We start from the raw sequence: 16,815 nt of genomic DNA, 5'->3' as shown, positions 1-16,815 counted from the left end.
AAACCCAACAAAAGGTGGGAGGGAGTCACGTGATCTCCTCCAGGTCCCCTGTCCCACCTCTGATCAAAGCTGACACAGGTGGGTGCCCCCATTCTGCCCAGATCTGCACCCACTCAACTACGGCTGCTGAGGAACTGTGAGCTGAGCTGCACTTTCTGGGCTTTACTCTCTCCATCTGTAGAATGAGGAGAATGCAACCTGTCCTCCCTCCCTCCCTCCCTTTCGTGCCCCTGGGGATTTAGGGCAGAAGGGAAGCCAAGCAACACCCACACTGTCCCAGTCCTGAAGGCCAGCAAGTGGCTCCACTTTGCAAAAGAAGGGGAAGTCCTGGTCCTGCACCCGAAAGACCTACCCAGGATGGATCCCTGGCTCTGCACCACCGGCTCACCCTGGGCCACCAGCTGAGCCTGGACTATGACTTCCCATGGGGAGTTAAAGATGGTCACGCTGATGACTTCCTCCACGCCCACGCGAAAAACAGAGGGGGCTGCAATCAGGTAACCCCTGTAGGAAAGGAGATCCGAGGTGAAGTTCTCACGCCCAGCCCCCTGGCCTCGCTGCCACCACGGCTAGGTCAGGGCTCTCCCCGCAGCAGACTCCTGCCTTTTCCTGACTACACCTGGCTGGCACTGATGCTCTAGGAGTTTGTTCCCCCTATCAGTTCTTGAGGCCAGGGATTGGCTCATTCACCTGTGAAGTCCCCATGCTGGGTAAGAATCTGGCCTCACTGGATTTTTCAGCATCACACACCCCCTCTTACTCTCTGTATTCCAGCCTCCAGGCTGTTTGCTCAGCTACTTCCTTTTGCCCCCGGACCCTTTTTTGTTTGTTTGTTTGTTTGTTTGTTTTTGTTTTGTTTCTGGAGACAGAGACTTGCTCTGTGCCCCAGGCTGGAGTGCAGTGGTGTGATCTCGGCTCACTGCAACCCCCGCCTCCCAGGTTCAAGGGATTCTGGTTCCTCAGCCTCCCGAGTAGCTGGGATTACAGGTGTCTCTCACAAAGGCTGGCTGATTTTTGTCTTTTTAGTAGAGACAGGGTTTTGCCATGTTGGCCAGGATGATCTCAAACTCCTGACCTCAAATGATCCACTCTCCTTAGCCTCCCAAAGTTCTGGGATTACAGGTGTGAGCCACCATGCCCAGCCCATCTGGCCCAGGACCTTTGCACATGTCATGCCCACTGTCTGAAATACTCTCCTCCACGAGTCAGGTAACCGGCAGGATCCCACTTTATCCTCACAGTGCACCCCGTCCCCCACCATCATGAGAAGTACTGACATCAGCCCCATTCAGAGAGAAAGGAAACCCTGGAGAAGTCAAGTCACCAGCCCCAACAGTGACAGACCAGGATTCTAACTCAGGCAGCCAGACTCCAGAATCTGATAAAAAGAAGCAAAGGGCTTCTTTGCAACATTCATTTTAAGAACAAACCCTGAAAACAAACTATAGGGCCTCAAACAGAAAAAATTCTGAAAACAATGGAATCAAAGCAGGCCTCTCTTTCCTAAAATCTTCTGACTGACTATGAAGTCACCTCTGGAAGGGAGGCATTACCCCCACTTTCCCGATGGGAAGTTGATGCTTCAGAAGGATAGGAACATGCACCAGATCACACAGCTGGGCAGAAGAGGGTGCTGGGGTGTCCTTAAGGGACATGACCTGAGGACCCAGGTCCTCCCCACCTGAGCTCCTGTCTCCCAGTATCTACAGCCTTCCATGGAAAATTACAAAGGCCCTGTAACCTCATGAAACACTTACAGTGTCCCCACAATCACCAAGAGCATTATAGCAAAGGCACCACAATTGCAACCATGTAGCATGATGGAAATCTGAAGAAAAGAGGGTAAAGAGGAAAACTGGACCATGCAACGAGATTAGGAGACATTTTCATTTCAATATTTTTTTATTTTTATTTATTTATTTATTTTTAATTGAGACTGAATCTTGCTCTGTTGCCCAAGCTGGAGTGCAGTGGTGTGATCTCAGCTCACTGTACCCTCCAACTCTAAGGTTCAAGGGACTCTCCTGCCTCAGCCTCCAGAGTAGCTGGGACTACAGGAGTGCACCACCACACTCGGTTAATTTTTGTATTTTTTGTAGAGACAGGGTTCCACCATGTTGGCCAGGCTGGTCTTGAACTACTGACCTCAAGTAATCTGGCCGCCTTGGCCTTCCAAAGTGCTGGGATTACAGGCTCACTGCACCTGGCCTCAATAGTGTCTCTAGAACAACCCAATATCCACATGCAAAAAGATGAATTGAGACCATTACCTCACATCATGCAATTAGATTAACTCAAAGTTAATCTTAGTAACAGATCTAAATTGAAGAAGTAAAACTTGTAGAAGCACTAGAAGATAATAAAGGAGAAAGTCATTGCATGCTTAGATTAGGCAAAGATTTCTTGGGTACGATACCAAAACTATCCATAAAATAACTCATGATAAACCAAACTTCATGAAAACATCATCACAAATTTTATATCTCAAAAGATGCAGTGGGTTTGTGTTGTTTCATGCACATGAACAATGGGTTTGGGTTGTTTACTGCAGCCCTGGCCACAGTGTGCACTGACCCTGTGATCACAGTGTGCTCCATCTGCCTTGAATAATTACCAGAGTTCAGTCCCCTGGGATCACACATGCACTGTCCAACTCTAGGACAAACTGGAGTTTGCAAGACTCTAGGTGTGTGCTGTGTATTACATAGCTCCAGCACTGACCAGGACATGCAATTACCCTGGGTTTGTAGGTGTCCTGTCCAGCTCCAGCACAGGAATGTGGCATCCTTCAGAAGGGACATACTCTTTCTGTCTGGCTCCCAGCAGATCCCTAGAGCTTAGCCTCACATATAGTACGTGGTGAGTGTAGAAGACAGAGTGAGGAATAAGTGCTCATTTTGCTTCATCACCTTTGAAAGTCCTAACAATATGGGTTTGAGTCTTCTTCCAACTGCCCAGAGACCTGACATCACCAAATTAAGTTTCCCTGTCATTCAGAAGTTGCAGCTGCTTCCAGCTGTTGGGATGCCCGCCAGCCATTCACTATCACACCTGACCCACCCGTAGCATCTGGGCCAACACTGGCTTCTCATCCTGCTGGTCTCAGAAGGTCCCAGATTGGGGAAAGTGATGTCCGGGTCAGTGTAGACAGAATTGCTCTGACAACTGCAAAGCTGTGCTGCTTTCTGGGATCAGAAATTCCTCACACGAAAATCTCTCAGGTCACAGAAGTGGGCATCCAGAGCTATTCCTAAGACGGGATCCTTTGGGCTGGGGTGAACCATGCCCCTGGTTTAGAGGCCAGCTACTCTGGAATCCCAGGTCGGTCATTTGGGGACGTCTCTTCCCCAGTGCGTCTCTCAGCACAGGGATTCCATGTCACTTAACAGATGGTAAGATCCCAGGGTGACTTTAGTCAGAGGCAAACGCCCTGGAGAACTGTTTAAAACTCTCCAACGGGCCAGGCACAGTGACTCACCCTGTAATCCCAGCACTTTGGGAGGCCAAGGTGGGTGGATCACCTGAGGTCAGGAGTTCCAGGACAGCGTGGCCAACATGGAGGAACCCCATCTCTACTAAAAAATACAAAAAATTAGCCGGGTGCGGCAGCACATGCCTATAATCCCAGCTACTCGGGAGGCTGAGGCAGGAGAGTCATTTGAACCTGGGAGGTGGAGGTTGCAATGAGCCGAGATCATGCCATTGCACTCCACCCTGGGCAATAAGAGCAAAACTCCGTCTCAAAAATAAAATTAAAATTAAAATTAAAAAACTCCTCTTTATAAGGCAGGGTCTCTCACTGGAGCCAAGGTCTGTCTTGTGGGGCTGCGTCATTCCTTGCGGTGGAAGCTGACCTGCGCATCGAAAGCTGTTTACCAGCATTCCCGACCTGAGCCCACTTGATGCCAACAGCAAATGCCTCCCCCTATTTGTGACAACCAAAAATACCTCCAGACATTTCCCAATGGCCTCAGGGAGACAGAAATCCACACCCTCCCCCCAGGGCTGAGAACCACTATTCTAAGGGATGTCAGCTTTGAAAGAAGCATCGGGATGAAAATTTGCAGGGTTCCTATTTCAGGACGCCTAGAAGAGGAAAGTCTGGATGCTCAGAGCGCAGTTGACTGTCTTGCTTTTAAAACTGTAACCAGCAAGGACCAGGTACTCACAGCAAATAACGACACCCACCTAGTCTCACTGCTTACCAGTTTCCTGGAAACTCCTAAACAAGGGTTGCTTGAATAAGCTGCCTCCTAAACGCCCAGCTGGACTAAAATGCTGAGCTTGTGCAGACCAAGGCAGCCCCCCTGAACCCGCAGCCCTGCAGAGCTCACCAGAACTTGCCAGGTTTAGAAATATTCTCTGTGAAGCCAATTTAGGAGTTCTCCCCAGCAGCTAGTTAATTCAACTTCTCCCCGCCATCAACCCACCAGAAGCCTGCAAGCAAACCTCTAGAAAAATGTAGAAGCAAAACAAACATTTCCTCCCCCCCCCCCCACCACGCCCACCCATGGGAAACTGCCCCTTCACACTCTCCTTGCACTTCTTAGCCAAGACGCACCTCTTACCTTCATGCCTTGGACAACTGGAAATCGCCACCCAAGATGACAGCCCGAGTCACACGAAGGGGTCGAGGTGGGGCAGGGCGAGCTGACCTCAGCGCCTTTAGCTTTTGGAAGTCCCTGTACCTCCATAGTCACTTTGGAAACTTTAGGGCGCCCCTTCCCCAAGAAGATTCGGGAACAAGAGGCCAGGTCCAGCCCAGCGCGGAGGCTGTGTGGCCTTGGGTAGGTCGCTGCGACCCTCTGAGCCAGTCCCTACGACCCCCCACCCCAGAAGGCGACCGACCTCCTCTGTCGCCGGGGATACTCACGGGGCCTGAGGCTGCGCTGCGCCTACGCCGTCCCGCGCCGACAGCAGTAGGAGCAGGAGCGGGAGCAACGGCCAGAGCAGGGCGCAGCTCATTTTCCGGCTCCGGGGGGGCGCTGAGCCTGGGGAGGGGGCCGGGCCAGAGCTGGGCCAGGGCCAGGGTCCGAGCGCGGCTGTCCTCGCGCCGCCGCCGGGGGCCCTTTGTTCGAAGCCCCCGCGCAGTGCGCCCGGCGCCATGCGCCCCGCTCTGCGCCCGGCCAAGCTGGGGCAGCCCTGGGCCAGCCCCCTCCCCGGACCCGCCTCGTCTCCGGGCCCGCCCCGCTCGCCCCGCTCGCCCCACTCCTGGGCGCACCCTCCTGGGACGCCTGCTCCGCCCATCTCCGGACCCTGACCCGCCCCGATCCGTTCCCGCGATCGTCCCCCAACTTACTCCCCGACCCACCCGGGCCCTGCCCAATTCCTCCCGAACCCGCCTCCTCGCCCCCTACCCGGATTCGCCCCCGATTCCCCCGTCCCCACCAGCCCCGCCTCGGACCCGACCCCCAACCGCCCTCTCCTCTCCACCCAGCGTCCACTTGGAACCTGCCCCTTCCCTGGCCTCTCGCCCCCTCCCTCTCCAGCCACCCCCTTATGGCCCTCTCCCCGGGCCCACCCCTCCCCAGGGGCCGCTGGGTCTGGATGCCGCCTGCAACCCCGATCCCACAGGGGCCGCTGTGCCCCAGGCCCTGGCCTGTATCTGGTGCCCAGTACGGTGCGTGCAGCCCGAGGAGCAGAGGATCCTTTGGGGAAACAGTCTAGCCAGGGGTGGAACCTTCCAGACCCACATCTGCCCCAGGCCCCTATCTGTCCTCTCATCTCCCCTCTCCCCCACCCCCAATGTCCACAAATCCCTTGGGCCCGTCCCCTCTCTCTCTGGGCCTCAGAGTCCCCCTTCCCCTCCCATACAGCAGGGGTGGATGGGCACCCCCTTTCCCTCCAAGAGCAGGGTTGTCCCCTCCTGCCCCTCCCGTGTGGCCATCTCAGCGATGGTCCTGCTGTCCTAGGTCCCACTGGCAGGCGGCACATCCTATACCATGTCCCAGTCCTGGACCCTCTCCCTCCAATGTGGAGCCCCCTTCCCCCAGCTACCAGCTGCCCTCCTAAAATTCCAGTGCTGACCACACCCTCTCCTGTCAGGAATCCTCGGGGCTCCCTGTTTATTTTATGTTTTATTTTTATGTTTTGAGACCAGAATTTTGCTCTGTTGCCCAGGTAGGAATTTAGTGGCACAGTCATAGCTCACTGCAGCCTCAAACTCCTGGAGAGTAGCCGGGACTACAGGTGCAAGCCCATACCCAACTAAATTTTATATGTATATATTTTTAGAAATGGAGTTGCACTGTGTTGCCCAGGCTGGTCTTGAACTCTGGGCTCAAATGATCCTCCCTCCTCAGCCTCCCAGAGTGCTGGGATTACAGGTGTGAGCCACCACATCCAACCAGGGCTTCCCATTTATTGAGACCAAATCCAAACTCTGGCTTTGATGGCAGAGACCTCAGGCCAGTTCCTCCAACACCTTGTTCTCACTCCACTGCCTGCTTCTGCCTAATCTCTGTCTTCCTCTACCTGCCTCCTTCGCCAGACAAACTCCTGATCATTCCAGGAAATTCGAGGGAAGCTTCTCTTGCCCCCTCCCTGCCCCTAGGGATGTGAGTCCTCTAGGGGCTTCTCAGCCCTGTCCACAGCCTTTGGACCCAGCACTGATCACCCAGGCAGCACCAAGCCCTGGATTGGGCAGTGAGGACCCCGGGACATACAGGACCTGCTGCCACTGAGCACACAGCCAGAGGGGATGTAACTGATGATGGTGTGTGGATGTGTGTGGGTGTGTGCACGCATGCAGGGGTTGGAGTGGACTGAGTAGCTGTCGCTCCTGCCCGGAGAAGAGGAGTAGCTGCCTGCCTCCAAGCTCAGACCAGGCCAACCCCAAGCAGGCTGCTAAACTCACATGGAGGTGCAAAAATTTAGCACCAAGAAGCAGCATCTGATCTCACCCTCATCATCGAAATTTGCCCCCTGCCATCCCTCCAGGCCAATTCTGACTCCTACCTAAGCCAACCTCCACTCCTCATCCTCCAGGCCAGCCTTTGACCCCTCCACTTCTCCCTTGACCATTGGGCTCTGGCCACACTGGCCTTTGAGATACATCAGACCCCCATCCACCACCACCACCATCTCGGGCCGGGTGCCAGCTGTTCCCTCTGCCTGGGATGCACTTCCCTGTGGGATCACAAGACCGGCCGCTCTTCTCCACCTTCAGGGTTAGCCCTGAGGTTCCTTTCCTGCCTGTCTGTGTTGTAAGGTCTAAAATGTCAGTGCTGCCTTGGCATGGTTGAGCCACACAGGACCACGATGTCCTGACCAACTGTTCAGCTACTCTTGCCAAATATGCCCCCTGCCTGGCAAGAGAAGTTGCTCTCCACCTGGCTGTCTCACCAAGCAACCAGACCAGCTGTACCCCACCCGTCAGCCACAGACTTCACTTCCCTAGCTGCTGAGAAGTTATCGAAACAAGCCATGGCCAGGCGCAGTGGCTCATGCCTGTAATCCCAGCACTTTGGGAGGCCGAGGCAGGTGGATCACCTGAGGCCAGGAGTTCGAGACCAGCCTGGCCACCATGGTGAAAACCCGTCTCCACTAAAAATACAAAAATTAGCTGGGTGTGGTGGTGCAAACCTGTAATCCCAGCTACTCGGGAGGCTGAGGCAGGAGAATCGCTTGAACCCGGGAGGTGGAGTTTGCAGTGAGCTGAGATTGCGCCATTACACTCCAGCCTGGGTGAGAGAGCGAGACTCCATCTCAAAAAGAAAGAAAGAAAGGAAAGAAAGAAAGAAAGAAGGGAGGGAGGGAGGGAGGGAGGAAGGAAGGAAGGAAGGAAAGAAGGAGAGAAGGAGAGAAGGAGAGAAAAAGAGAGAAAGAGAGAAAGAGAAAGAAAGAGAAAGAAAGAAGCCAATCACATCCTCCCAGGAGAACCAGGGGCCACCTCACCCTCTTGTAACTACAAAGCCTGCTTCCCACAGCCCCTGGTTGTTCATTGTGCTCCTAAGTGCAACCCCTGTGTGGCCTCGCACGGTGTACAGGGTCCTCCTCCCCTCATTGTGTGAGAATAGGTGAGCACTAAACTGTAGATCTCACCCACCCAATGTCACATGTTGTATGTTTGGCCATCTCATACTCCTTTTTTTTTTTTTTTTTTTTTTTTTTGAGACGGAGTCTTGCTCTGTAGCCCAGGCTGGAATGCAGTGGCCGGATCTCAGCTCACTGCAAGCTCCGCCTCCCGGGTTCACACCATTCTCCTGCCTCAGTCTCCCAAGTAGCTGGGACTACAGGCACCTGCCACTATGCCCAGCTAATTTTTTGTATTTTTAGTAGAGACAGGGTTTCACCACGTTAGCCAAGATGTTGTCGATCTCCTGACCTCGTGATCTGCCCACCTCAGCCTCCCAAAGTACTGGGATTACAGGCATGAGCCACGGCGCCTGGCCTTTTTTTTTTTTTTTTAAACAGAGTCTCCCTCTGTCACACAGGCTCGAGTGCAATGGCGTGATCTCAGCTCACCGCAACCTCCGCCTCCTGGGTTCAAGCGATTCTCCAGCTTCAGCCTCCCGAGTAGCTGGGAATACAGGCAACCACCACCATGTCCCGCTAATTTTTTTATTTTTAGTAGAGACGGGGTTTTGTCATGTTGGCCAGGCTGGTCTCGAACTCCTGACCTCATGTGATCTGCCTGCCTCAGCCTCCCAAAGTCCTGGGATTACAGGCCTGAGCCACTGTGCCCGGCCTAATGGGAGACGGTGGCAGATCACCAGGCATTAGATTCTCATAAGGAGCACGCAACATAGATCCCTCACATGCGCAGTTTGCAATAGGGTTTGGGCTTCTCTGAGAATCTAATGCTGCTGCTGATCTGACAGGGGGTGGAGCTTGGGCAATAAAGTGAGCAATGGGGAGAGGCTATAAATACAGATGAAGCTTTGCTTACTCATCCAATATCAGACCGGTGTCAGTCTGTGGCCCAGGGGTTGGAGACCCTTGATTTAGATCATGGGTGACAGGAGTCAGTGAGGACACTAGCATGGCCTGGTCATCCAGTTTGAGTGCATGGTACACAAAACACGGAGCATGGTCGTATTATTCCGTACACATCTGCTTCGTGTCTGCCTTCGTTGGGATGTGAGCCTCCCGTTTGCTGCTGGCCCCAGCCTCTGGCTCAAAGCAGGCACTCCTCACACAGATTACTGCCTCACCAGCACACAGGAGAAGGCTCGCTGCTTAGAAGAGTCAGTTGATACTGTTCCATGATTTATACAAGCCTGAGTTAACAAAGCCATCACCAAAAACTAAATTATACAGATTTGCAATGAAACACATTATATAGGTTGAGTAGCCAAAATGCATTATCGGCTGGGTGCAGTGGCTCATGCCTGTAATCCCAGCACTTTGGAAGGCCAAGGTGGGTGAATCACTTGAGGTCAGGAATTCGAGACCATCCTGACTAACATGGCAAAACCCCATCTCTACAAAATACAAAAATTAGCTGAGTGTCATGGCAGGTACCTGTAATCCCAGCTGCTTGGGAGGCTAAGGCATGAGAATCACTTGAGTCTGGAAGGTGAAGGTTGCAGTGAGCCAAGAATGGGCCACTGCATTCCAGCCTGGGCAACAGAGCCAGACCCTGTCTCAAAAAAAAAAAAAAAAAAAATGCCTAATCTAAAATGCACTTTCCAAAATGGTCAGTGCAAGTGCAAGAAATGTTCCAGATTTTTAATTTTTCAGATTTGGGGATATTTGCATTATACTTACTGGTAGAATATCGTGTGTGTGTGTGAGAGAGAGGCTGGCTCTGTTGCCTGGGCTGCAGTGCAGTGGTGCGATATTGGCTCACTGCAACCTTCACCTCCTGGGTTCAAGCAATCCTCCCACTTCAGCCTCCCAAGTAGCTAGGACTACAGGCACATGCCACCACATTTGGCTAATTTTTGTATTTTTGTAGAGACAGGGTTTCTCCATGTTGCCCAGGCTGGTCTCAAACTTCTGAGCTGAAGTGAGCCACCTGCCTCAGCCTCCCAAAATGCTGGGTTTACAGGCATGAGCCATCATGCCCAGAGTATCTTTAATCTGAAAATCTGAAATCTGAAATGTTCTAGTGAGTGTTTCCTTTTAGCATCATGTTGGCACTGAAAATTTTTAAATTTTGGAGTATTTGTGGAATTTGGATTTTCAGATTAGAGATGCTCAACGTGTATTAAAAATATGGCTGGGCAAGGTGGCCCATACCTGTAATCCTAGCACTTTGGGAGGCCAAAGTGGGCAGATCATTTGAAGCCAGGAGTTCGAGACCAGCCTGACCAACATGGTGAAACCCCATCTCTCCTAAAAATACAAAAAATTAGCCAGGTTTGGTGGTGCATGCCTGTAATCTCAACTACTCAGGAAGTTAAGGCAAGGGAATCACTTGAACCCAGGAGTCAGAGGTTGCAGTGAACTGAGATCACGCCACTGCACTCCAACCTGGACCACAGAGTGAGACTGTCTCAAATAAAAAAAATAAATAGCAAAGGCGCTGGAAGTACTCACAACTCATCACTTCTTCATTTTGCTACATTTTACCGTTCTCTGTACTCTTGAGGTTATGTGTGGTGAAAATACTCTGTAATAACACACATCTCTTCCTTACTCTGTGTTTAATCACTTCACGCCAGTAGGTTGAAATTACCCAGGGGCGGAGTACAGTCAATTCCACTTTATCACTTGTTTTGAAAGCACAAATGTGTTCTGACACGATGGATGCATTAGGAATGATTTGAGCATAAAATCAAATGTTGTGTTCGCTTATGTGAGATTTTTGTCTGCAAGAAACATTGGGTATGAATGCAGAAAACTGCACCTGGCTGACCCCAGCCACTTAGGAATGCACAAAACCACACCTGCACCCTCTTCAGCATCTGTGTGCTCCCTCAGTGCCTTGCTGTATGCCGGGAGCCACCCCGACCCTGTCTGAGGTTACAATATGCCACCTGATTTCAGATGATCTCCTCCCAGCCCTTCACAGTAACTCACAGGCTGCCACCTCCCCATGCCCAGGTTCACAAGCGAGCCTTGGGTCTTTTCCAAGGTTGATACCGTATTTGTGTAATCTTTTTTTTTTTTTTTTTTTGAGATGGATTCTCACTCTGTTGTCCAGGCTGGAGTGAAGTCGTACGATCAGGGCTCACTGCAGCCTCAACATCCTGGGCTCAAGTGATCCTCCCGCCTCAGCCTCCGGAGTAGCTGAGACCACAAGCATGTATCACTATGCCCGGCTAATTTTTTTTGTATTTTTAGTAGAGACAGGATTTTGCCATCTTACCCAAGCTGGTCTCCAACCTCTGGACTCAAGCGATCCACCCACCTCCCAAAGTGCTGGGATTATGCAGGCGTGAGGCATTGCGCCCGGCCATATTCTTGAAATTCATAACCATTTAACATTTATACAATGGCACTACCATTTTTAGTAGGTGCCTATGTTTTTTAGGTGTCATTGGTGACATTTAGATGGTTGTGCCCTGACCCATTTTCCCATGAGCCCTGTGGTTTGATTGTGTGTGTGAATTCGCAGTGTGAGGTCGTTTTTAAGAATGCCACTGTTGTGTGAGGGTGGAACCGGCTGCATTAGCCCCACGATAAGTGGCTGTTAAACATCTTCAAACATGCCTAGGATGGGTAGTTTTGCAGTTTGGATGGTGGGTGAGGAAGATCGCAAAGACTGTCCTGTTGTCAGTGGGCGTTTTTCTTCTCTTTCTTTTCCTTTTTCTTTTAGTTGAGACAAAGTCTCGCCCTATTGCCCAGGCTGGAGTGCAGTGGCACCATCTCGGCTCACTGCCAACCTCTGCCACCTGGGTTCAAGCAATTCTCGTGCCTCAGCCTCCCGAGTAGCTGGGATTACAGGCACATACCACCACGCCCAGCTAATTTTTGGGGTTTTTTTGTTTGTTTGTTTGTTTGTTTGTTTGTTTTTTTAATAGAGATGGGATTTCACCATGTTGGCCAGGCTGTTCTCGAACTCCTGACCTCAAGTGATCTGCCCACCTCGGCATCCCAAAGTGCTGGGATTACAGGCATGAACCACTGCGCCTGGCCCAGTGGGCATTTTTCTCCCATTTAGGCAGCATGTGCCTGTGCCTGCCAGGTGCCCAGGAGATTGGATGTCAGGGCTGAAAACAGACAGACAGCCCAATGGTCTGCAGGGGTCTGGGTCTTCTAGTACAGTGCCCCCCACAGGGTTCCTAGGGTCAGAGGGAGATCAGGCCATGCCTGTCCAGGACATTTCATAAAAATGGAATCATACACTATGTGCGCTTTTGTGTCTGCCTTCTCTCCCTCAGCATCATTTTTTGTTTTTTGTTTTAAATGGAGTCTTGCTCTGTTGCCCAGGTTGGAGTGCAGTGGCGCAATCTCGGCTCACCGCAACCTCTGACTCCTGAGTTCAAGCGATTCTCCGCCTCAGCCTCCCAAGTAGCTGGGATTACAGGCACGCACCACCACATCTAGCTATTTTTTTGTATTTTTAGTAGAGACAGGGTTTCTCCGTGTTGCCCAAGCTGGTCTTGAACTCCTGAACTCAGGTGATCTACCCACCTCGGCCTCCCAAAGTGCTGGGATTATAGGCATGAGCTTCTGCATCCAGCCAAAATATGCAATGACACCTGCCAGGAGTGAGGCAGGAATTATTTTCTTAATAACATATTTATTTTCTCTACTTCGCTTTATCATCAGAATATGATATGTATGATAGATATGTATGATATGTATGATAGATATGTATGATAGATCATACAAAATATGCGTTAATTGATCGTTTACATTATCTGTTGACTTCCAGTCCACAGTAGACTATTAATAGTTAAATTTTGGGGGAATCAAAAGTTATGCATGGATTTTCAACTGAATGGAGGTTCAGCACCCCTAACCCCATCGTTCTTCAGGACCAACTATACATCTGTTTAGAAAAACAAAAATGTACACTGAAACACAAAAATTTGGCCAGGCATGGTGGCTCACACCTATAATCTCAGCACCTTGGGAGGTCGAAGTGGGAGGATCACTTGAGGCCAGGAGTTCAAGACCAGCCTGGGCATTATAGTGAGACTTCATCTCTACAAAAATTAAAAAATTTGACCAGATGCGGTGGCTCATCCCTGTAATCCCAGCACTTTGGGAGGCCAAGGCAGGCAGATCACTTGAGGTCAGGAGTTCGAGACCAGCCTGGCCAACATGGCGAAATCTCTAACAAAAATACAAAAATTTCCTGGGCGTGGTGGCAGAAGCCTGTAATCCCAGCTACTTGGGAGGCTGAGGAAGGAGAATCTCTTGAACCCAGGAGGCAAGGTTGCAGTGAGTCAAGATTGCACCACTGCACTCCAGCCTGGGTGAGAGACTCCATCTCGGGAAAAAAAAGAAAAGAAAAGAAAAGAAAAGAAAAAAGAAAAGAAAAGAAGGAAGGAAATTAGCTGTGTGTGTTGGCTCTGAGTGGCCTCCAAAGGTGGCTTTTAGGGGGCCATCTGGGATCTGCCCCAGCAAGTCCCAGTTATTCAAGAGGCTGAGGCAGGAGGATTCCTTGAGCCTAGGAGTTTGAAGATGCAGTGAGGTATGGTTGCACCACTGTGCTTCAGCCTGGATGACAGAGCAAGACCCTGTCTCTTTAAAGAAAAACAAAAGGCTGAGTGCCGCGGCTTATGTCTGTAATCCCAGCACTTTGGGAGGCCGAGGCGGGCGGATCATCTGAGGTCGGGAGTTCGAGATCAGCCCAACCAACATGGAGAAACCCCGTCTCTACTGAAAATACAAAATTAGCCGGGCCTGGTAGCACATGCCTGTAATTCCAGCTACTTGGGAGGCTGAGGCAGGAGAATCGCTTGAACCCGGGAGGCGGAGGTTGTGGTGAGCCGAGATCGCGCTATGCACTCCAGCCTGGGCAACAAGAACAAAACTTGGTCTCAAAAAATTTTTAAAAAATAAAAAATAAATTTTAAAAAAGGGATGGGACAGTTTAACAGGATGCAGGCCTGGGACTTTCCATGGAGGAAGAGGCCTCGGAAAGGTCTATGTCTGGGACAAGGTGACCTGAAGTGCCCTTGGGCTTGACCTCTTGGACTCAGACCTCTCTGGGGTTTGGAGACGCCAGCTGCCCCAAACACTGCTCCGAGCACAAGCAATGTGCCACACAGCCCTGTGGCAGGAAGGAGATCGTGCCCGCTCCAAGTAGCACCAAGCGTGGAGGAAGGCAAAGGAGACTCGGGCGGCCACGGGCCCTCTAGGGGTGTGGGGACCAGAGTTCAAGCCAGGTTTCCTTGCCCTGTGAACCCTGCCTCGTGTCCTCGAGGCGGAGAGTGAACGCAGCCCGTCGGGGCACAGCACAGGGCAGATGGTCCCCGGCCGGGCGGGACCAGTGTGTAGGCTCTAGGGTCAGCATCAGGGTGACCTTGGGAACGTGCAGCTCCTTGAAGAAGACGAACTCACAGCTGGTCCAAGCTCTGACTGCGCTTCCGGAAAGAAGCTTCAGCCTCACAACTCCAGAATCCCTTCCCTAAAACCCGAGTTTGCCGAGTTTTTGCTCGTCCTGCCTGGACCCTGAGTCTGAGCAAAGACAATGGCCTGTGATCACCTGGCCCCAGACAGCCTTGAGGCGCCATCACAGCCCCACTGTTCCCAGGGCGTGCCCCAGACGTCCCCTGAAGGCCACCTTCGGAAGCCAGTCAGTGATCCGCCCTCTGCACCAAAAGGGCTTCTTCCTATCTTTCTGGCTCCTTCTAGCAGCTTCGCCATGGTGAGGCCCCTTCCGGGATGCTCCCTCAGCTGGGTGACTGCGCCTCCAAATTCATGCTTGTGAAGTCTGCACCTGCCCAGCTCACCTGGGGAGCCGTGTCTCTGTCCACCTTACCTGGAGGCTCTCTCTGCCTATCTTGCCTGGGGCCTGTTTATGCCTGAGCACCTCACGCGGGGGCTGTTCACACCTGCCCACCTCACCTGGGTGCTATGTCCATACCTGTTCATCTCACCTGGAGGCTGTTCACACCTGCCCACCTCACCTGGGGACTGTCCACATCTGTCCACCTCACCTGGGGGTCGTTCACACCTGCCCATCTCACCTGAGAGCTGTGTCCACACCTGCCCATCTCACCTGGGGGCTGTCCACACCTGCCCATCTCACCTGGGGGCTGTGTCCATACCTGCCCATCTCACCTGGGAGCTGTCCGCACCTCCCCACCTCACCTGAGGACTGTGTCCATACCTGCCCATCTTATCTCGGGGCTGGCCACACCCGCCCACCTCACCTAGGGTCCATGTACCCACCCACCTCACCTGGAGGGCTATGTCTCTGCCCACCTCATTTGGAGCTGTCTACACTGGTCCATCTTGCCTGGGGGCTGTGTACACTTACCCATCCCTCCTGAGGACCCTGCACCCATCTGCCTCACCTAGGAATTACCCATACCCTCCTGGGGGCTCTGTCCCTACCCACCTCACCTGGGAGCTAGCTACACTCACTCGTCTCACTGTGTCCCTACAGGGTGAGCACAGGCGGAGGGTAGGCAGTGGGGCAGGGGTGTCAGGGAGCGGGGCAGGGGTGTGTGCGTCTGTCCAGGGAGGAGGGTGGAGGTGCTGCCTGCAGCCCTTTTTACCTGCACCCGAGCCCTCAGTGCAGCTCTGCAGCAGACACTCCCAGGCCCCGGGGCCTGGTGGCCGGCACCGTCTCCTGTGTCTTAGGCAGCATCTCTGCCCAACCATTCCTTTTTGGAGGCTCCCGTGACATGAGAGCAGGAATGGGGCCTGGGACAGCACTGGATTAAGAAAACAGAGGCCATGGCCAGGTGCAGTGGCTTGAGCCTGTAATCCCAGCACTTTGGGAGGCTGAGGAAGGAGAATCACCTGAGGTCAGGAATTCAAGACCAGCCTGGCCAACATGGCAAAACCCCATCTCTACTAAAAATACAAAAATTAGCTGGGCATGGTGATGGTCACCTATAATCCCAGCTACTCAGGAGGTTGAGGCATGAGAATCACTTGAACCCCCGAGGTGGAAGTTGCAGTGAGCCGAGATTGCGCCACTGCACTCCAGCCTGGGCGACAGAGTGAGACTCAGTCCAAAAAAAAAAAAAAAAAAAAAAAAAGGAAGAAAGGAAAGAAAAGAAAACTGAGGCCCAGACGTGTTCAGCCCCAGTAGGCACCCTGGCAAGCTCTGGCTTCTGGGCAAGCAGGCTGGAAATAAAAGCACCACAGTGAACGCCCTGGCCCACCTCAGCTCCGCCAGCAGCATCTGTCCTGGAGAAGGTGCCAGCTCAGTGCCAGAAATGTTCTGAACACAACCTGGACCGGGCAGAAGCTGAGGCGCTACCAGGCTGCCAGCAACTCCAGGCACACGCTGGGGGCTGGGGAGGGGGCTCGCTACCCTCTAACTCCCTGGGGGTGACCTCGTCCAGCCCCACAAGAGGACTCTGTCTACTGGAGCTAAGCCTGGAGACGGCCACTCCGGTCAAAGGCCTGTCCAACCCAGGTGTGAACAGCCCCTGAGTGAGGCGAGCAGGCACATGGCCCGCCAGGTGAGCCGAGTGGGTACGTGGCCTGCCGCGGTGAGGTAGGCAGGTATGGCTAATCCCCAAATGAGGTGGACAACCCCCAAGATGAAGTGAACAGGTGTAGACAGCACCTGAGTAGGGTAGACAGGGGCATGGCCCTCCAGATAAGACGGGTAGGTGCATGGCCCCCTAGACAAGATAGGAGGTGGACAGCTCCCAGGTGAGGGGGACAGGCACAAATAGCCCCCAGGTGAAGTGGACAGGTGTAGAAATCCCCCTAGTGAGGTGGACAGGCGTAGAAATCCCCCAGGTGAGGTGGACAGGTATAGAAATCTCCCAGGTGAGGCGGACA

General features: G+C 52.6%; 1 protein-coding gene across 1 annotated transcript in view; it reads right to left on the bottom strand.

Moving 5' to 3' along the window:
* The window catches only part of CPAMD8 (C3 and PZP like alpha-2-macroglobulin domain containing 8), a 118,107-nt gene extending 113,142 nt beyond the window's left edge, over positions 1 to 4,965 (bottom strand). Inside the window, 2 exon segments of the mRNA XM_023229879.2 lie at positions 353 to 504; positions 4,874 to 4,965. Coding sequence (XP_023085647.2) covers positions 353 to 504; positions 4,874 to 4,965 — 244 coding nt within the window.
* Between the last annotated feature and the right edge of the window lie 11,850 nt (positions 4,966 to 16,815).

This window comes from Piliocolobus tephrosceles, chromosome 21, assembly GCF_002776525.5.
Source record: "Piliocolobus tephrosceles isolate RC106 chromosome 21, ASM277652v3, whole genome shotgun sequence".
NCBI classification, from domain to species: Eukaryota; Metazoa; Chordata; class Mammalia; order Primates; family Cercopithecidae; genus Piliocolobus; species Piliocolobus tephrosceles.
The sequence above is the reverse complement of the archived record's forward strand: the minus strand, read 5'-3'. Positions and strand labels throughout refer to the sequence as shown.